We start from the raw sequence: 22483 nt of genomic DNA, 5'->3' as shown, positions 1-22483 counted from the left end.
GAGGGGATTGTGCCCCTCTCCTCTGCCCTTGTGAGGCCCCATGTGGAGTACTCCGTCCAGGTTTGGAGCCCCCAGCACAAGAAGGATGTTGATGTGAGTGGGTCCAGAGGAGGACCACAAAGATCATTAAGGGGCTGGATTACCTCTTCTACGAAGAAAGGCTGAGAGAGCTGGTGCTCTTCAGCCTGGAGAAAAGAAGGCTCTGGGGCAACCTTATTGCAACCTTTAAGTACTTAAAGGGGCCATAAAAAAGTTGGAGAGTGACTCTTTGCTCAAATAGATAATGTCAGGAGAAGGGGGAATGGTTTAAGTTAAAAGAGGTGAGATTTATATTAGAGGTTAGGAGGAAATTCTTCACTCAGAGGGTGGTGAGGCACTGGAACAGGTTTCCCAGAGAGGCTGTGGATGCTCCATTCCTGGAGGTATTCAAGACCAGGTTAGATGAGGCCCAGGGCAACCTGATCTAGTGGGTGGCATCCCTGCCTATGGCAGGGGGGGTTGGAACTAGATGATCTTTAACGTCCCTTCCAGTCAGAGCTATTTTATGGTTGAATGACTCTATGATTCATTCTATGATTCTATGATTATACATGGCTTCCATTGGTGTGAGAATTGCGTGTAAGAACAAACCTCTGACTTGGAACCTATCAAAAACTCTTGACAGTTCCTAAGTTGATAGCAGGAAAAGAACCCTTTTGCATTCCTCAATACAAAGAACAATAGAATAGTCTGTAAATTCGCAGTACTGTAGGAAGATGCTGTAAGAAAATCCCCCCCCCCCCCCAAGCCCATCAGGGACAGGTATGTCCCCTTCCCCCCTATTTGAGAACAAACAGAATTTGGGTTGGTATGCATTTCAATGTTACTTGTGTTACAGTCCAGTCTACCCCTCTACATCAGCATCATCAGTTGTAAGCAAAACTTAAAGTAACATGTACATGTAGGGTAAGTATATTTAGATACACAAATACATATAGATGGAAAAACACCTACACACCTCTCCAATAGAAGATATTAACTGACATTAATAGTTAATTTCAGCATGATAAGTAGTAAAGTATGGGGATAAATATTGATTATGGAACCATGCATGTCATTCATGTTCCAATCGTTGTGTGTTTAAGAACATAAAGGACTAGCTCACATAATATAGTACTGGGGGCTGGGGCAGGGGTGGGGGGGAATGGAACAACTACCACCAGCCTTGCAGGATTTCAATTAGCTTTTTTACTTTTATTAACAAGCATATAATATTATTTGGCAAAACACTGAATACAAGCATCACTATCATAAAATCAAAACATTAAGCAATAATCCCAAAAGACTTCTTCAGACCCAAACTATACACCAATAGTACAAAAATCACAGAGGAAACAGTATAAAAAGTAAACTCTCAAATGAAACCAAGTAAAAAATATGGTCTTACACTGTGATAGTTTTAGTATTTCTATTATGCCACATATTGAGGATAAAGATTTAGTGATTGCACTAGCTTATTGTACTTTAACCTTAATTTAATACTGTTGCAGAAAGAACAAACTCTTTTTGTCCAATTAAATTACTTAGATAAAAACTCTATTAAACCAATGCTTTAAGTTAAATGTTACAGAAACATCAATCCATCCTTCAAAAATTAGGACTCCATCTTGCAGACACACATTTAAGCAATTCTACTGCCTTCAGTGGAATCATCCAGGTTAGTAATAAAGTTACCGGTGTAAGAATTTGCAGAATTGGACTTTTAACCTCTGTCCTGTAATCTGACCTCAGCAGATCATGGCAGCTTCAAAAGGTTTCCAAGAAGCCTTGAGGATCCGCTCAAGTGGCTCAATGAGCAGAAGTGGAGTTTTAGATTTGTATATAGGCATATCAAACTCTGTTGTAGAAATATAACTGTTGGCTTTCCACAAAAGGCAGGTACCTAGAGAGTGTCTGTACCTGATTACAGATTTTGAGGAAAGCAGACATTAAATTATTTTTCTATGCTAATGTTATGCACCGTAATGCTCTCTCTGCACCTTTAAAAGAGACAGAAGTCAATACCTCTCAGTTGTAGCTAAGTGAATCTTATGCAATGATTCCAGTGTGTACGACATTTTTTCTTGTTATTAACTATTAACTTCTGGCAGAAGAACTAAAGCATAGATTGTATTAATATCTCCAGGTGAAATGTCCAAACTGAATCAATTACCATAGGAAATACATAAACTAGATTTCTCTATACAATTCAGCCTTATGTACTAAATACACTGAAGTACTGCTGAGAAAACACATTTATTAAGTTTAATGTGTTGATGTACAGACTAGTTGGCTCTTTCCTATTATACTTAACTACGATTCATATAATTGGAAAATAGGCTAGCTGTATAGTCACTTTTACCATCCAGTAGGAACAACAACAACAACAAAGTGAATCTCTTAAGACTAATTATACTGTTATAACAATAGAGCCAGAAAAGCTTTCAAAGGTTCATAGCCTATTGAAAAAAAATAGTACCATCATAGTTGTAGTATTATTTTGGCAGTTGCATGTTATCAGAGGTTACAAGTGCTGTGTATATTATTGCGCAACCAGTAAAAATAAATATTCCCAGTTTAGATGACACACAAAGATACCAAACATAAGAATGGCAAAATACAGTTTTAGATAGGCTGCATCTTTTGCAGATTACTTCCACAATTCTTGCTAGATAATTCATTTTAAAATATTGCTGATGGATAGTTCTTGCACTTACACATTTTACAACCCCATAAAATTCCAAACTTTGTTCTTAAACACAAAACAATGACAAAAGCCACAAATGAAAATCCAAAGCAAAAACCCACTGAATATATATATGAAAATTACCTCCTACATTCCTTTTCAGTTTAGGAGTAGATGCTAAATTTACAATTTAAACACATGCCTTATAAATGCATGTTTCTGACCCACTGGACAAAAGAGTAATCAATGCTCTTTAGCCATACATCGCAAAGACACAAATAAAAGGCATTCAAACTTCATATAAAAAGAATCTGTAAAACCTTTTTTGTTCTTATATGCAAATAAAGCGGGACCTTTGAAACCAAAAATACTCAGATGACAAAATAAAACATAATGCTTAATATAATAAATAATTTTTATAAAGTTAACTTTTCCAAGTTCACAAATCTTATTTAAATACAATATTATATATATTTCTGTGAATTACCTATTTTTAATGAAAACTATATCTACAGAAGCTCTGAACCTGGGATAATTCAGTGTCATTGCTGCTGAGGATAATGATATAAGATACCTTTTGTCTCAATTATTTACCAGCATAAATGGATGTAAAAATTACTTCACAGTAATGCTATCTTCATTAAGATCAAAATAAATTAATCATGACCTCAGCAAGTTTCAAGAAATATCTATACTGAGCCCAACTTTAAGATTTTAAAGTTAAAAAAGTCAGTATTGTTTTACCCAATATAATTTTGACATTAAACCAACTGTTTCTTAAGCTTCAAAGAAATAAAACTGAATTTTGACCCCAAGGCTTGCCTCTGACTTTAATTAACAGTTGTAGTGTAGTCTTTCTATAAAGCTAGAAAGCAAACAAATTGTGTAGACACCATCCCATCCCTCCCCATGGGAAATAAGTTTTTGGAATGAATATATTGTGACATGATGAGAAAAAATAGGGCTGTGAGGTGTGGGTTGTTTGTTTGTTTGTTTGTTTTATTTTGTGTGTGTGTTTTTTTTTTTTAACATTGCTGAGGTTTTATCAGATTAAACACAGATAGAATTATGAGTAATCACCAGCTATAAGTGTTAACACTGGCTACAGATGCATACCTATATAAACAGATTTAAATATATTGATATAGCACCATAACAAATTCAAGTGATTCCAAATGTAGTTACATATTCTGTACTATAGACTGTTAGAGCAAGAGTTAGAACTGAATGGCTGAGTGCTTTCTGAAATTACGTTTGTAATTGCTAACCTCTTTCAGTTGTAGAACTAACACTAAAATCTCAATAAACTTCAACAACACTGCATCAACATCTGATCTTGCAATAAGTTTCCATGGTGTACATATACTGAGGTAGACCAATCACAAATGTATTTATTAAACCCTTAGATTGCACCTGAAGAATTAGGCATTTACATGGTCTATGGGTTTGAGCTCCATCAGGTACATTTAGGGTACATGGAGGATGGGTATTTAGAACCATATTTGCACTTTCTGGGGGCTTCAACAACTGGAACCAGACCCTGATTTACATTGGGAAGTATACAATGATAGTGACATGAACAGCTCCAGAAAGGCCTATTATGTCAACTTGCACACACATCCATGTCACCTGCATCCACTGTGGAAAAACTACCAAAAATATAGATTAATTAGATCTCACCTGTCCTCTTCTGCCACTTCTATTAATGCTAAAACGAGCTAAAAGCTAAGTAAGCAAGTACAGAAACAATACAGCAAAACTGGACCAAACTTCTAACTCCATCACGTACATTCTCTAAACTTTGACATAAAGAAGTCCTGTCTAACCCAGGTGTTCAAAATTAATGGTCTCACATCATCGTTTGCAGAAATGGCAGTATTCCACTGGCCTTACTGTGTCTTTCTTGACCACCCCCATAGTTCAGTAGACTTTTTTTCCTCTTTGCATTTCTTTCAACTTCCTTACCATTCACATGTGGGTACTGAAATGAAAACAAGGGCCCCATTCCCAAAGAAAAACAAGCAAGCTTAACACTTCACTCTAGCAACAGCAAAACTAGGAAAGAACTGAAAAGCCCAATTAAGAAAAGCGTGGAAGATGCACAGAACAACATGATGTTTGAAAAATTCAGGAAGAGACAACAGGATTTAGAATACTTGAATAAGCCTCTTGTGGGATCAACCTCCCATTATCAAGTAACATTAAGCAATGCTTTCTTGCAAAGTAGGGGAACACATCTGGAAGAAACAGGACAGTGCTAACTGGCATACTGATTTTCTGAGTCATTGACATTTTATGAAAGAATAAAGTGTTTGATATAACTGCCATTTTCAGCTGACAGGAAAACTCATCCAAGAGTTAAAAATTATTGGCAGCCACCAGCTGCCAATAATACTACTTATCTTCTTTTCAGTGACTTAAGACCCCATGTCAAACACACACACCCATGCTATATATAATGCTATGCAGCATAAAGCTTGCAGAAATCACTTTCAACTACTACCACAGTTTTATGAAGCTGACTATTTTAAAAAGCCTTTCAAGCAGTGTAATCAATACTCTGCTAAGTACTACTGAAGGTGGATTCTCTAAGGTGCATGCACATCTGTACATAGACACACATACACATATTGTATCTCTCAGGGATTGACACAATCAAAATTATCAAATAAGGTCAGAAGGTACCCCTGTAATCTAATCTGACCTCAAAGATAACTATCAGTTGCGCTTAAAATAGTTATGGTTTCATATAGAAAACAAGGAAAGAAACACAGAACTGGTTTGCAGTTAACTGAAGAATTTTTATCTAGTGAAATGGAAGCTTCTGCAGCGTCAATAAAAGGTGCCTAACAACCATAGTTTTTACAGCTATGAAAGAGCAAATACTCCCTAAAGTAAAATTTGATTTTTGCAATCTCTGATTACATGACATATTTGTTTTAAAACAATTTCACAAGTTCAGTACTTCTGAGTATTTTTTACAGTCAGACCTAATGTATTCCATGGCAAAAATATTAAGGCTTATTAAAAAAAAAAAAGATTAAAAAAAAAAGTCAAGTGAACTCATTTCTATTAAACCCAAAACAACACAAATGTGGGGATATTAAAACATTACTGAAATACAAAATAAAGATCAAACATTGCATAAAACTAATGAACTAATTGGATCTCCAGGCTTTTTGGAAGTTTATAATGCAGCATAATAAATATTACCAGTCACTGTATCATTAATTCAATGATACACTATGATTCACTATATTCAATGTTCTATAGAATGGCTTGATTAAAGGTGACAAAACTGGACATATTATATAAAACAAGAACAACTCAGAAAGACATACTGAAATAAGTTGTAAAGTTTCAAGAAAAAAAAAAAACAAGCAGATGTAGTAATTTGGTGTTAAAAGCAACATTTTAAATCATTCCCACAACATTCTAACTTATTTTTGTATGGCTACAAATAGATGAATCAGGCTGAGCTCCATGGAACTGTGAAGTGTTTTCACTACCTGTAAACTCAGAGCTGATAGAGTACTGTTGAGTTGCGATTTATTTCATTTTGTACAAAAATATATATATATTTGTCCAAAAATCCATGCAGCAAATCACTAGAAATATTCAGAAGGACAGTCTGCTATAAAAGCATTACAGACTTCCAAAATGATTCTGTTGGTTCACAATACATAAGAGTTAAATGCTGCACTAAGGTGTCAGATGATAGTCTCTGAAAAAAAAAAAAAACTGTCCAGAAGGACAATAAAGATCTCTTACAGCAATTCCATTTTGGGTCTGTAATGTAGCAGTAGAGGTGTTTTCTGCAAGACAGAATCATCAGACAGGTTAAGGGGTAAAATGAAAATGAATTAATCTACTTTGTAAATAAAACTTATCTATTTCATAAATTAAAGCTTAGAGGGACTATCAGAGTAGCTATATTCCAAAATGCAACCAAAATATCCCACCTATCGAGCCTCCCCCAAAGAATCCTTCTATTTTTGTTTGCAATCTGTTCCCAGCAGGGGCCAACTGCAGATCCTTGGGGAAAGGCATAAGGACAGCAAATAAATAACAATAGCCTCCAGAATGCTCCCCAATTACAAACAATTCAGGACTTTCCTAAACCAGATGTGGGGCCTTGTATTAATAATCCTCAGCCAATAATTCTTCTGAGAATTTACCAATTGCTTTTTAAAAGCTATGTAAATGTCTAACACCCACATCATCCTGCAGTAGAGTTCTATAGTGTAAGTATACACAACATAAAGAACTGTCATAAAAGCTTCTTCTGTATAAATTTCTGTGAATTGGCTCTATAGGTACATATGTGTGTGGATGGAGCAATAGTTACCAGAAAAGAGCAGGCCAAAGAAGAAAAACCCATGCTGAGAAGATAATATGTGAAAGTCTCCCAAGGACTGATAAGCTCCTAAAACTAGCAATCCTGTTGAATCCACAAGAACCGATAAACTCAGAACACCAAAGGTCTGCTGAATGTCATGGCCATGAGCACACACTGGCATCAATAATAGGTTGCATACTTGGACCACATTCTGGACAGTGGTGGCTACTATAAGCAGATGAAAACTAAGAGGATTATATACCATAGAATAATAGAATGGTTTGGGTTGGAAAGGACCTTAAAGACCATCTATTTTCAACCCCCCCCGCCATGGGCAGGGACACCTACCACTAGATCAGGTTGCTCAAAGTCCCATACAACCTGACCTTGAACACCTCCAAGGATGGGGCATCCACAGCTTCTCTGGGCAACCTGTTCCAGTGCCTCACCACCCTCATAGTAAAGAATTTCTTCATTATATGTAATCTAAATCTACCATTTTTTAGTTTAAAACTTTTACCCCTTCTCCTATCACTACATAACCTGGTAAAAATTCCCTCATCTTTTCTGTAGGCCTCCTTTAAGTGCTGAAAGGCTGCTATAAGGTCTCTCCAGAGCCTTCTCTTCTCTAGGCTATAAGCCCAACTCTCTCAACCTACTTTCTGAGGGCGCACTCAATCCCACTGTCCATTTCACCAACAAAAATGCTACATAATACCAGTCCCAAAAAAGACCACTGAGGGGCAACACTAGTCATTGGTCTCTACCTGGACAATGAGCTGCTGACTGCAACTCTCTGAGTGTGACCATACAGCCTACTCACTGGCGAGGCAGAATGAGAAGCAGTATGTAAGCACTGCTCAGCAAAAACTAAAACATCAGTGTGTTATCAGCACTACTGTCATTACAAATCCATAACATAGCACCATACCAGCCACTATGAAGAAAATTAACTCTATCCCTGTGGGAGTATTGCCATGGGGGTCGACAAGCCCCATGGCTGGTGATAACATCAGACTCCTGATGATGAAGCCATGAGGAATGTAAACAAGTTAGAAGGAACAAAGAAGGGTGATTCAGGAGACACCTTACTGTCTCAAACTGCTTATTCTCAAACGTTAAGACATGGAAGTTGCTAAATATTTGCTGTTGCCAGGCAAATATTTAACCAATGAATAGTTAGTGGAAAAGTACCGCTGGTAGAGCTAATGGTATAAGAAGGGAGCCTGTCCTCAATAAAGTAGTTGAAGTTATTGATCCTAAAAGAAACCCTGGTGTCCGTGTGGTCATTACGCCACATGTCCCAACCAAAGACCAGATCAATATCTATTCCTTATTCTATACCATCTACATCATGATCATGTCTCACACTTTCCTATACATCTTCATTAATCACCACCACCCTTCCTGTTCTTTGATATATACACACAGATATCATTCTCTTAGGCTATGGACCATCCCTCTAAAGTGTCTGTTGAGTTCATTTAGTCCACGACTTTGGGCCCCATCTGTCATAATGCTCCATCAGGGCAGGAGGGATGGTGTACGGTGTTCAATTGCTGCAAGTTGAAGGCAGCTCAATTTGCATCACCACAGCCAATTCCTTATCCACCGAGTGGTCCATCCATCAAATCCATGTCTCTCCAATTTTAAGACAAGGATATAGTGCAGGACAGTGTCAAATGCTTTGCACAAGTCCAGGTAGATGATATCAGTTGCTCTTCCCCTATCCACCAATGCTATAACCCTGTTGTAGAAGGCCACCAAATTTGTCAGGCATGATTTGCCCTTAGCGAAGCAAAGCTGGCTGCCACCAATCACGCTCTTATTTTCCATGTGCCTTAGCATAGTTTGCAGGAGGATCTGCTCCATGATCTTGCTGGGCACAGAGGTGAGACTGACCGACCTGTAGTTCCCTGGGTGTTTCTTTTTTCCCTTTTTAAAAATAGGGGTTATGTTTCCCCTTTTCCAGTCACTGGGAACTTCACCGGACTTCCACGACTTCTCAAATATGATGGATAATGGCTGGTCTGGAGTTTATTGGACTGTGTGGATTCGACGGCCTGGCATGTCAGACGCATAGAAGTAAGTATAAGGGTTTAGGAGACACCTGTGCCCAGCGTACTGTAGTGCCATGTCCTGGTTTCAGCTAGGATAGAGTTAATTTTCTTCCTAGTAGCTAGTAGGGTGCTGTGTTTGGGATTTAGGATGAGAATAACGTTGATAACACACTGATGCTTTAATTGTTGCAGAGCGGTGCTTACACCAAGCCAAGGACTTTTCAGCTTCTTGCTCTGTCCTGCAAGCGGGCAAGATGGGGGTGCAGCAGGAGTTGGGAGGGGACAGAACCAGGACAGCTGACCCAAACTGGCCAAAGGGGTATTCCATACCATCTGACGTCATGCTGAACAATTAATATGGGAGGGCTGGCCAGGGTGGGGGGGCTGGCTGCTCGGGGATAGGCTGGGCATCGGTCAGCGGGTGGTGAGCAATTGCATTGTGCATCACTTGTTTCGTACACATTAGTGGTAGTAGTACTATTATCATTATTATTATTATTTTCCTTTCTTTTCTGTCCTATTAAACTGTCTTTATCTCAACCCACAAGCTTTCATGTTTGGTTTTGATTCCCTCCCCAGTCCCAGAAAGGGAGGTGGGAGGGTGAGCAAATGGCTGTGTGGTGCTTAGCTGCCGGCTGGGTTGAACCACAACAGTCCTTTTGGCACCTGACGTGGGGCCCGAAGGGTTGAGATAGCGACAGATGTGACCAGAGTGTGTTAAACCAAAATTGGTATAAGTATTAGACCTGCTTAATCATTGCGAGTCACAATATTGATTACTTTGATCTCAAGTCTGCTGTGCCTGTTTTCCAAATTGACTTATATAGCATATTACTTACTGTATGTGTTCCCTCTCGTGCTGCTTATCCTTTCCAGGGGCTGGTTTAAGATTATTATTTTACTGTATGGTGTAACACTGGCTTATGATATGATAAAATTACTGGTCATGAGACTAATCTGGTATTTCTACTCAGCACTGTCGTCGACTCTATACTTTGGAAACCATATCTCAGAAACTATTAACAATTACACCTATTGCCTTTTTTCGTCAGGGAGCCAATCTATGGAGGGGACAGGGGGAGATATTTTTTCCTGCTTGTTCACTCTCCCTTTCTCCTTCACCCCCCTCTTATCCTCTAGGCAAGTAACAATAGGTTTCCAAAACTTTGAATATCCCTGGGATATTCAGTACAGCATGTTGTTTTTGTTATGTCTCCTGAATGTGCTTCAGATTTTGTTTAAGGTTACACAAATACTTAGGAATGCCATTCAGAGATCTGTCCTGATGCAGGATAGTTATGAGTGGCAGAGAATGTGGGAGGATATGGGCAGGCATCTAGAGCAGTGGGCACCTCCAGTGTCTTGGAAATTCACCCCTGAACAAGTGCAAAATCCTAAAAAACTGGTAGAATGCTTGAAAAAGGGGTGTCATCACTCTGGCAATTCCAGAGAGACAAATCACTGCAACATGCTGGGGTCTGGCCTATGCCTATCGAGCAGCAATTGATGCTACTATCAACCTAGTGACAGACCCTGCAGCCACTCCAAGTCCTGTGACAGGCCCAACGGCCACTCCAACCCCTACGACGGACCCTGCGGCCACTCCAGCCCCTGCGGCCACTCCAAGTCCTATAACAGGCCCAGCAGCCACTCCAAGCCCAGCAGCCACTACAACCCCTGTGATGGGCCCATCGGTTGTTCCAAACCCTGTTACGGGCCCAGCGGCCACTCCAACCCCTGTGACAGGCCCTGTGGCTGGGTCAATTAAACAGACGGTAGCAGTGCAAGTTGCCCCTGTAAGCACGATGAAACAGTGGATGAGAAAGTCAGGTCGTTTAGAACTTGGAGGAACTCCTACTCAGACTGGAGAGGAAGAAGACAACGAGATAGGCTACTCTGCAGTGGCTGGGCCATCACATTGTGAGAAACTAAGTTGTGTTTTTGCAGTAGAGAACTAATTTTCTGTGTTCAAAGATAGCTGTGTAGTCATAACAAGGAGAAATGCTAAGTAGATAAGTGGACAGTAGAAGGCCTCACTGTTCCAAAATAAGGTAGAAGCTTGAGAAAAACAGGATGAGCAGTGTGAGAACAGTAAAACAAAGGTCACAAGTTCTTCCAGAATATGTGGATGATCTTTTATTGTCAGGACAGAAGAAAACAGTTGTGAAGGAAGCCACTAACAAGCTATTCAACTTTCTGGGAAAACAGGGCTTGAAAGTATTGGAAAATAAATTAAAATTCGTAGAAAGAGAAGTCAAGTATTTAGGGCATCTAGTGTCTGAGGGAGAACAAAGAATAAATCCAGAGGGGATTCAGGGAACTGTTGAGCTACCCCTACCCAAAACTAAAAAGAACTAAAAAGTTTTAAGAGAAAGAGGTTTTTAAGGAATTAGGAGTCACAAAGTGCAAAGGAAAATAGATGCTCCCTGAGGGGAGAGGAATGCTGAATAAAGTGCTAATGAGGCAAATATTAACTGTTTTGCATCAAGAGGGTCATTGGGGAATTCAAGCAATGTGTGATGCTGTCCTATGGAAATATGTATGCGTAGGAACATATATACTCTGTCTGAACAAGTATGCAGGAGTTGTGTAGTATGTCAAAAGGTAAATAGGAAAATTATCCGCAGTCAGCCCAAAGGAGGGCGAGAACCAGGAATTCAATGCTTCCAAAATGTACAGGTAGATTTTAGAGAACTCCATACAGTAGGTAGATTTAAATACTTCTTAGTCTTGGTCGATCGTTTGTCAGGGTGGGTGGAAGCTTTCCCTTCAGTATCTGCTACTGCGAACATAGTAACTAAAGTAATTCTAGAACAAATAACTCCCAGGTATGGAATTGTTGAAAATATTGACTCTGATCAAGGAACTCACTTCATGTCAGAAATATTGCAAGGGCTAATGTGGCCTCCAGGAATCAAGTGGAAATTTCACACTCCTTGGCATCCTTCCCCTTCTGGAAGGGTGAAGCGGATCAGACAGTAAAGAAGCAATTGACTAAGTTCTGGAAACTCGGCTTCCCCAAACAAAGTGCTGACCTTTGGCACTTCTCCGAATTCAAACTGCACCAAGAAAAGATGTGGGAGTTTCACCATATGAAATATTATTTGGATTGCTGTACATGGACAAAGGGAATGAATTACCTCAAATTGAGACAAAAGATGCTTTTCTTAAGAACTATATACTCGGGCTGTCGTCCTCTTTGTCATCTCTCAGGATCCGTGGACTGTTAGCTCAAACCCCACCCTTGGAAGTCCTGATCCATCCATTCCAAGCAGGAGATTGGGATCTGATGGGAACATGGAGAGAACTGAAACTTCAACCTGAGTGGGATGGACTGTTCCAAGTGCTCCTGACTACTGAGACGACAGGAAGAACAGCTGAGAAAGGGTGGACTCATACCTGGGTAAAAGCATCAGTTAACCCTGATACCTGAGAGACTGCATTAACAAAGACTTTTAAGGTTAAAACTGTTAAAACTATCTATTGTAAACCTTCAACTTCTCCTTAGAAGAATTCTTAATGAATTAACGAGTAAAAGAGATTGAATTACACAGAATTGGAGTGTTTCCAGGGAACACTCCCTGGAAGTGGGAGAAGGGGGGGTATTTAATCCCTACCAGAAGAATCCTTATTAGTTTGTGATTTTTATTGTTTTTTCTTAATTATTATTTCTTTATTATTATAGGGGTGTATATATATATATAAATGATGTATTTTAAGATTATCTTAGTAATACCTATTCTCAATGGATTAGTGATAGGATGGAGGGAAAAATCAGCATTTCCAATTAATCCAGAACATCTCTCGAGTTCTGTCTCGAAATAATTGTTGGATTTGCACCCAGATGTCTAGAAGGACTGAAAAGGCCTTGTCCTTGATTTCTATTTCCAGCAGCAACTGTGTCTGGATTCTCTAGATTTCTAAAAATGACAGATCATACTCAGTCCCGGGAAGGAATAGATTTTGAAGTTGAGCTCCCTACACATAATCCTGGCTACAATACAAAGTGCTATCAAAGGTACCTTTTAAACAACATTGATAGAAACTCAGGGGGCAATAGTACTGACCCTGGGTGTGGAAATATCCATGAAGTAGGGAATAATCCATACTGTACCGAATATGGTAGCCACGGGAATGCTAGTGTACATTATGCACACCAGATACAACACGAGAATCCTGTAACCAGATGGCCTGTCCCGAATGGAAAGGGGTGGTACTGGCTATGTGGCCAGGAAGGTGTTGCCCCTAGGATGGAAGGGAGCTTGCACCCTGGAGGCAATAATTCCAAATGTAACTATTATTGAAGACCCACAAAGCCAAAGCCCCCTTGAGAGCACACGCAGAATTAAGCAGACTCCAAATAATCCTTTAGTAAAATTCTCTAGCATTTCATAGTTTTGCAAGGTGGTTTTTACCTTGGTTAGGGGGTGAGTGAATTAGAAAAAGCTATTGTAAATATCTCAGCTATAATTGAAGAACTAGAAAATATCACTCTGGATGCAAGAAAAAGGAGATAAGTTTGCAAAAATAGTACTCCAGAATCGAATGGTATTAGATTTATTAATAACCTCACAAGGAGGAGCGTGCACTGTAATTAATACTAGTTGCTGTATATATGTAGATCAAATGGGATGAATTTGACTGATCTCAAAAATATTTGGGAAAAAAAAAAGATCCTACATAGAGTACAACAAGATGACACTTCCTGGGGATTTAGAAACATTTGGGAGAAACTAACTTCCTGGTTACTTGAATAGAATTGGCTCAAACAACTATTTGTTGGTATTGTAATAATAACGGCATTGTATATCTGTCATATCCTGTGACATTGGAAGAATATTGCACCTTAATGTTGGAAAAACTCAAGAATGCAGTATGTGAAGAGGTGCAAAAACAACAACAGGAGTAAGAAAAGAAGAGGGGGGAATTGTGAGAAACTAAGTTGTGTTTTTGCAGTAGAGAACTAATTTTCTGTGTTCAAAGATAGCTGTGTAGTCATAACAAGGAGAAATGCTAAGTAGATAAGTGGACAGTAGAAGGCCTCACTGTTCCAAAATAAGGTAGAAGCTTGAGAAAAACAGGATGAGCAGTGTGAGAACAGTAAAAGAAAGATCACAAGTTCTCAGAACATAAGAAAGGAGGAAAAAAAAGGGAAAAAGGAGAAATTAAAGGCTTGAAGAAAAAAATATGTACATATATGGTATAGAGGAGCGTTGAGTAGCTTGTGAACCTGTAGTACTCAGCCAATGAGGAAACAGGGGAGGAGATCAGGTGTCGGGTAATAGGGAATAAAAGGTTATGATATGTTTACTAAAATGCACTCCTACTTGGCAGGACGCCCGCCATTGCAATCACGAATAAAATAGCTTCACAGAAGATCCTGTCTGAAGAAAATTGAGATTTTTCTCACAGCATGAACGGGAAGATGAAGAGGAAGATATCATAAAAGCATCAAAAACTACCTGAGGCCTATCCCAGTGTGAGCTACAAGATATGCGAAATGATTTTGGTCGTCATCCAGGTGAGCACCTTGTCACCTGGCTGCTCCGGTGCTGGGACACCAGAGCCAATAGTCTGGAATTCGAGGGCAGGGAAGCCAGGCAGCTGGGACCCGTTGCTAGGGATGCAGGCATTGACAAAGCAATTGGAGATGGAGCACAAATCTTCATCCTCTGGAGGCATCTCCTGTCAGCTGCGAAGGAAAGGTATCCCTTCAAGGAAGATCTTATATGTCAACCAGGCAAATGGACAACCATGGAGAAGGGAATCCAGTACCTGAGGGAATTAACCATACGGGAGGTGATTTATGATGACCTAGGCAATGAACAGCTATCCAAAGATCCAGATGAAGTCAAGTGTTCACGACCCATGTGGCGGAAGTTTGTATGGAGTGCACCATCATCATATGCCAGCTCATTGGCAGAAATGACCTGCAAAGACCATGAGGAACCCACGGTGGATGAATTGGCTAAGCAACTCCGGCAGTAGAAAGAAAGTCTCTCCTCTTCCCTACAGGCCTGCGTCTCAGCTGTGGAAAAACTTTCTAAAGAGGTCCACCAATTCAAAGATAACAAAGAGAATACTCTGGAGAAACTTTCTGAAGAGGTCCACCAACTTAAAGAGAGTTTATCTTCCTCACCACCTGTACAAACCAGTGTCTCAGCTATCAGGAGTAAGTGTCCTTCCGTACAAGAAAGAAGATATAGTGGGTACACATCCCGTGCCGCCCTGTCTTTTTACCTCTGTGACCATGGAGAGAACATGAGAAAATGGGATGGAAAATCTACCTCGACCCTAGAGGCACGGGTACATGAGTTGCAAGGAAAAACAATTGGAAAAAGGGGATTCTCTGAGAAAATTTCTGCTCCAATTTCCAGCAAGCAGTCCTTTAAACACAGAAACGAAGATCCTGACCAGGACTAGAGGGGCCCTGCCTCCAGCCAGGGGGAGGAAAGGGACAATCGAGTTTATTGGACTGTGTGGATTCGATGGCCTGGCATGTCTGACGCACAGAAGTATAAGGCTTTAGTAGACACCGGTGCACAATGTACTCTAATGCCATCAAGCTATAAAGGGCCAGAGCCCATCTGTATTTATGGGGTGACAGGGGGATCCCAGCAGTTAACTGCATTGGAGGCTGAAGTGAGTCTAACTGGGAATGAGTGGCAAAAGCACTGTATTGTGACTGGCCAGGATGCTCCGTGCATCCTTGGCATAGACTGTCTTAGAAGAGGATATTTCAAGGACCCAAAAGGGTTCCGCTGGAATTTTGGCATATAGCTGCCTTAGAGACAGAGGACATTAAACAGTTGTCTACCTTGCCCGGTCTCTCAGAGGACCCTTCTGTTGTGGGGTTGCTGAGGGTTGAAGAACAGCAGGTGCCAATCACTACCACAACTGTGCACTGGCAGCAATATCGCACCAACCGAGACTCCCTGATTCCCATCCAGAAGCTAATTCGTCAACTGGAGAGCCAAGGAGTGATCAGCGAGACTCATTCACCTTTTAATAGTCCCATATGGCCAGTGCGAAAATCTAATGGCGAGTGGAGACTAACAGTGGACTATCGTGGCCTGAACGAAGTCAAGCTGAATGCTGCAGTGCTGGACATGCTAGAACTCCAGTACGAAATGGAATCAAAGGCAGCCAAGTGGTACGCCACAATTGATATCGCTAATGCATTTTTCTCCATCCCTCTAGCAGCAGAGTGCAGGCCACAGTTTGCTTTCACTTGGAGGGGAGTCCAATATACTTGGAATCGGCTGCCCCAGGGGTGGAAACACAGCCCTACCATTTGCCATGGACTGATCCAGTCTGCGCTGGAGGAGGGGGAAGCTCCTGAACACCTGCAGTACATCGATGACATCATTGTGTGGGGTGACACTGCAGAGGAAGTTTTCGAGAAAGGGAAGAAAATAGTCCAAATCCTTCTGAAGGCTTCTTTTGCCATAAAACAAAATAAAGTCAAAGGACCTTCACGAGAGTTCCAGTTTTTAGGAACAAAATGGCAAGATGGACGTCGTCAAATCCCAATGGATGTGATCAACAAAATAACAGCTATGTCTCCACCAACTAACAAAAAAGAAACACAAGCTTTCTTAGGTGTCGTGGGGTTTTGGAGAACGCACATCCCAAATTACAGTTAGATTGTAAACCCGCTCTATCAAGTAACCAGTAAGAAGAAAGATTTCAAATGGGGCCCCGAGCAACGACAAGCCTTTGAACAAATTAAACGGGAGATAGTTCATGCAGTAGCCTTTGGGCTATACACCATAACATAAATGGTATTGAATAAGGGGTGGATATTGTCCTGGTTTCAGCTAGGATAGAGTTAATTTTCCTCCTAGTAGCTGGCAGGGTGCTATGTTTTGGACTTAGGATGAGAATAATGTTAATAACACACTGATGTTTTAATTGCTGCAGAGCAGTGCTTACACCAAGCCAAGGACTTTTCAGCTTCTCGCTCTGTCCTGCCAGTGGGCAGGCTGGGGGTGCAGCGGGAGCTGGGAGGGGACAGAGCCAGGACAGCTGACCCAAACTGGCCAAAGGGGTATTCCATACCATCTGACGTCATGCTGAACAATATATAGGGGTGGCTAGCCGGGGGGGGGGGGGGGCCGGCTGCTCGGGGATAGGCTGGGCATCGGTCAGCGGGTGGTGAGCAATTGCATTGTGCATCACTTGTTTTATACACATTATTATTGGTAGTACTATTATCATTATTATTATTATTTTCCTTTCTTTTCTGTCCTAAGAAACTGTCTTTATCTCAACCCACAGGCTTCATTTTTCTGATACTCTCCCCCATCCCAAAGAGGGAAGGGGGGAGGGTGAGTGAATGGCTGTGTGGTGCTTAGCTGCCAACCAGTTTAAACCACAACAACTGGGAACTTCACCGGACTGCCATGACTTCTCAAATATGATCGATAGTAGCTTACCAACTTCATCCACCAGTTACTTCAGGACCCTTGGATTCATCTCATCAGGTCGCCCCTCCCCTGTCCTTCCTTTTTTCCACATTTTATTCCTGAGTGTGACATCATACGGTATGGAATATCCCTTTGGTTGGTTTAGGTCAGCTGCCCTGCTGATGACCCCTCCCCACCTCTTGCCCACCCCCAGCCTGCTGGCTCTTGGGGTTGTTAGGGGGAGTCCTGATGCTTTGCCACTATTGCTCAGATGTAGACAGAACACTGGTGTGATACCAATGCTGTTCTAGCTACAAGTGCAGAGCACAGCACTGTATGGGCTGCTGCAGGGAAAGTTAACTCTATCCCAGCCAGACCCAGTATAGCGGTATAGTTACTCCTCAAGGGGAGTAGGAGGTCTCTGAATCTGATGACCAAATAACACACACTGTGGCTAAACCAGAGGGCCAACCATTGATGGTACCAGTCGCCCCCACAATCAAGACAAAGCAATGGAAGTGGAAGTCAGCCTGTTTAGTAAGGGAAGAAGCTCCTAGGAAGTTTGAGGAGGGAGAAGTGGAAGAAGGAGGCAGCTCTAAAGCAGAGCCATCACAAAGACAGCAGGAAGAAGAGACAGAAATCATAAATGAGTCAGAAACCACATGATCCCTATCCCTGAGTGAGTTGGGAGATACACGAAGGGATTTCAGCTGTCACCCAGGTGAGCACATTCTCACCTGACTGCTTCGATGCTGGGACACTGGGGCCGGTGGCCAGGAACTAGAAGGCAAGGAATCCAAGCAGCTGGGATCCCTCTCTAGAGAAAGGGTCATTGACAGAGAAATTGGGAGAGAGGCACAGGTTCTCAGCCTCTGGAGGCGACTCCTGTCAGGCGTGAAAGAAAGGTATCCCTACAAGGAAGATATTGTATATCAACTAGGCAAGCAGACCACCATGGTGAAAGCTCTCCAGCAACTGAGGGAATTAGCTCTGCTGAAGATGGTTTATAGTGATTTGGACAATGACCAGACACCCAAAGATACCAATGAAGTCCAGTGCACATCGTGCATGTGGCTGAAGTTTGTACAGAGTGTATTATCATCACACACCAGCATTCTGGCAGAGATGAATTGGAGAGATGGGCTGGGACCAACAGTGGATGTTGTATCCAGCCAGCTTCAGCAATATGAAGAAAATATCTCTGCCCCACTACAGGTCTGTATCTCGGCTGTGGAGAAATTGTCCCAACAGGTCCACCACCTTGAAGAACATATATCTTCCTCCTTACCCAGATGGAGCAGTATCTGAGCCATTAAGAGTCAGCATTTTCCTGCTTGAGAGAGAGTACCTGGGATGCACAGCACATGGCACCCTGTGGTTTTATCTGTGACCACAGGGAACACATAGGGAAGTGAGATGGTGAACCAACCTCAACCCTAGCAGCTCGGGTACGTGAACTGCAAGGAACTGCAGTCACTTGACGAGGTGATTGGCTCCGGGGGCAGACGTATTCTGCGGTGGAGCGGGGGATCGCAGTGTGCAGGGGGTTTTCTGCTTTGAGGCCACTCGAGGCAGCCGAGGGAGCCACCAGGACACAGCAGCCCTCATGAGGGCGGCTGATGAGGCTTGGGTGGAGCCAGGAGCGCCCATCCTCTGTTGTACAAAGGCAGCCCCTGGGGAGGGTGAGTGACCAGAGCAAGCAAACAGGGCGTGGCATGTCAGTAAGGACATGGCGCGGCAGTGCACGCAAGCAGTGCGAGCAGGGAGGGCGGAGGATCCCTCCCCACTCAGGAGAGCAGCTCACCTATCGGCTGCCTCCCTGACGGCATACCTAGCCATGGACTCCACCAGGCACGAAGCACTCGCCAAAAAGGCTGTGACAACCCAGACTGACTGCTTGCCCCAAAATGTGGCTGTTCAGGTATCCAGATACAGGGAATGCCTGAGCCTGTTGCTACCGATGGAGTGTGGCAGAGATACTGCCTGTGTGAGGTGAAAGCAGGTGGAGGATCTGATAAGCTTGTTGGCAGAGCTCAAGGAGGAGGTGGAGGGATTAAGGACTATCAGGGAGTGTGAGCAGGAGTTAGACTGGTGGAGCAAATCCCTGCCATGCCTGAGAGAAAGGCACTGGGGCGATACACCCCAAATAGTGGTGGACCCCCTGCCCCGTCACTGTCAGGCAGAGGGAGGGGACCTGAGAGATGGGGAGGAATGGAAACAGGTCCCTGCTCGGTGTCACAGACAAGCCCCTTCCCTACCCGCCTCGCCTTCCCAGGTACCCTTACACAATAGGTTTAAGGCTCTGGAGCCTGAGGGACAGGTTGGTGAGGATGTGGGGGAAGGTCCACCCAGGAGGTTGTCTAGGGCAAGGAAGTTCACTCCACTCCTCAAGACTACCTCCACTAAGAAGGAAAGAAGGGTAATTGTCATAGGCGACTCCCTGCTGAGGGAAACAGAGGACCCCATATGTAAGGACCCTACACATAGGGAAATCTGCTGCCTACCTGGGACCGGGGTCAGGGACATCACCAGGAAACTTCCTGGCCTGGTTCACCCCTCCAGTTATTATCCCTTAGTGATAATTCAGGCCGGCAGTGAAAAAATCACTGAGAGAAGCCTGAAGGCTATCAAAAGGGACTTCAGGGGATTGGGGTGGTTAGCAGATGCAGTAGGAGCACAGGTGGTGTTTTCCTCTATCCCTTCAGTGGCAGGGAAGGATACTGACAGGACCCAGAAAGCCCAGCTGATAAATACATAGCTGAGAGGCTGGTGCCATTGCAGGATTTATTTATATATATATTTTTTGATTATGGGGAGGATTACTAGGCACCTGGACTGATGACTGCAGATGGGTCCCACCTGTCTCAAAGGGGGAAAGGGGGAAAGGGATTCTAGCCCAGGAGCTGGCAGGGCTCATTGAGAGGGTTTTAACTAGGTATGAAGGAGGATGGGGATGAAATGAGGCTTGTTAGAGATGAGCCTGGGAGTGCAATACTAGGGTTGGGGGTGAGGGCAATGGTGCAACTGAAGTACATCTACACCAATGCATGCAGCATGGGCAACAAACAGGAGGAGGTGGAAGCCACTGTGGGGCAGGCAAACTATGACCTAGTTGCCATCACTGAAACGTGGTGGGACCACTCCCACGACTGGAATGCTGCAATGGATGGCTATAAGCTCTTCAAAAGCAATAGGCAACAAAGGAGGGGCAGTGGCGTGGCTGTCTATATTAAAGAGTGTTTTCATGCTGTTGAGCTCAGGGTTGGGACTGATAAGGTTGAGTCCCTGTGGATGAGGATCAGGGGGATGGCCAACAAGGCGCACATCCTGGTGGGGGTCTGTTATAAACCGCCAACCCAGGATGAAGAGACAGATAAGGCTTTCTACAAGCACTTGGCAGAAGTCGCACAATTGCCAGTACTTGTTCTCATGGGGGACTTGAACTTCCTGGACATATGCAGGAAATAAAATACAGCCCTAAGGAAGCAGACTAGAAAGTTCCTGGAGTGCATGGAAGACAGCTTCCTGACTCAGCTGTTTGTTGCATCTAGCAGGGGGGATGCCCCGCTAGACCTGCTGTTCATGAACAGAGAAGGACTGGTGGGAGATGTGGTGATCGGGAGCTGTCTTGGGCAGAGTGACCACGAAATGGTAGAGATCTCTGTTCTTGGTGAAGTCAGGAGGGGGGTCAGTAAAACTGCTACCTTGGACTTCCAGAGGGCAGACTTTGAATTGTTCAGGACACTGGTAGGGAGGGTCCCTTGGGAGTCAGTCCTGAAGGGCAGAGGGGTCCCGGAAGGCTGGATGCTCCTCAAGAAGGAAGTCGTAAAGGTGCAGGAGCAGATGATGAGCCGTTAGATGAGCCGGCAGGGAAGAAGACTGGTGTGGCTGAACAGGGAACTTTTGCTGAGACTCCAGGAGAAAGAGAGTTTATGTCCCGTGGAAGAAGGGACAGGGAACTCGAGGAGAGCACACGGAAGTTGTCAGCATAGGCCGAGAGAAAATCAGGAAGGCCAAAGCCCAGCACGAGCTTAACCTGGCCACTATGGTTAAGGATAAGAAAAAAATATATTTATAAATATATTAACAGCAAGACGAAGGACAAGGAGAATCTCCATCCTTTACTGGATGCAGGGGGGAACTTGACTACCGAGGATAGGGAAAAGGCTGAGGTTCTCAATGCCTTCTTTACATCTGTCTTTACTAGTCAGACCACTTATCCTCAGGGTACTCAGCCTCCCAACCTGGAAGTCTGGGACGGGGAGCAGAAAAAACACCCCACAGTTCAGGTGGAAACAATTAGAGATCTTCTGCTCCACCTGGACTGTCACAAGTCCATGGGGCAAGATGGGATCCACCTGAGGGTGCTGAAGGAACCCCTACCACCAGTATCACCCACTAAACCATGTCCTTAAGCACCACATCCAACCTTTCCTTAAACACCCCCAGGGATGATGTAGTGGGTTTACAAGGCAAGGTTTTGGTAGCAGGGGACCATAGGGGTGGCTTCTGTGAGAAGAATCTAGAAGCTGCCCCATGTTAGATAAGGGCCCCACTGCTGACCAGAGCTGAGCCAATAAGTGATGCTGTTTTGCGCCTCTGTGAGAGCATATTTAAGACAGGGGAAAAAAACAACAAACAAACAACTGCTGGGGAACAGCAGCAGAGAGAGGAGTGAGAAACAGCTTTGCAGGCACCAAGGTCAGTGAAGGAAGGGGAGAGGGGGGAGAGGCGCTCCAGGCGCCGGAGCAAAAGTCCCCTGTGGCCTGTGGTGAGGACCATGGTGAAGCAGGTTGTCCCCCTGCAGCCCATGGTGTGCCACAGTGGAGCAAGGTTCCACGCTGCAGCCTGTGGAGGAGACCATGGTGGATCAGGTGGACCTGCCCTGAAGGAGGCTGCGGCCTGTGTAGGACCCCCGCCGGAGCAGATTCCGGGCCAAACCTGTAGCCCGTGGAGAGGAGCCCACACAAGA

At 43.1% G+C, this 22483-nt stretch overlaps 1 protein-coding gene across 4 annotated transcripts in view; it reads right to left on the bottom strand.

The window, feature by feature from the left end:
- Nucleotides 1-814: 814 nt before the first annotated feature.
- LOC121062913 (polycomb group RING finger protein 3-like) overlaps nucleotides 815-22483 on the bottom strand; it is a 144155-nt gene continuing 122486 nt past the window's right edge. For all 4 annotated transcript variants that reach the window (XM_040543211.1, XM_040543213.1, XM_040543212.1 and 1 more), the window contains one exon: nucleotides 815-6519. In XM_040543211.1, coding sequence (XP_040399145.1) covers nucleotides 6472-6519 — 48 coding nt within the window. In that variant the 3' untranslated portion in view covers nucleotides 815-6471. The remainder of the gene's footprint in view (nucleotides 6520-22483) is intronic.

The sequence above is a fragment of the Cygnus olor genome (genome assembly GCF_009769625.2).
Source record: "Cygnus olor isolate bCygOlo1 chromosome W unlocalized genomic scaffold, bCygOlo1.pri.v2 SUPER_W2, whole genome shotgun sequence".
In the NCBI taxonomy this organism is placed as follows: domain Eukaryota; kingdom Metazoa; phylum Chordata; class Aves; order Anseriformes; family Anatidae; genus Cygnus; species Cygnus olor.
The sequence above is the reverse complement of the archived record's forward strand: the minus strand, read 5'-3'. Positions and strand labels throughout refer to the sequence as shown.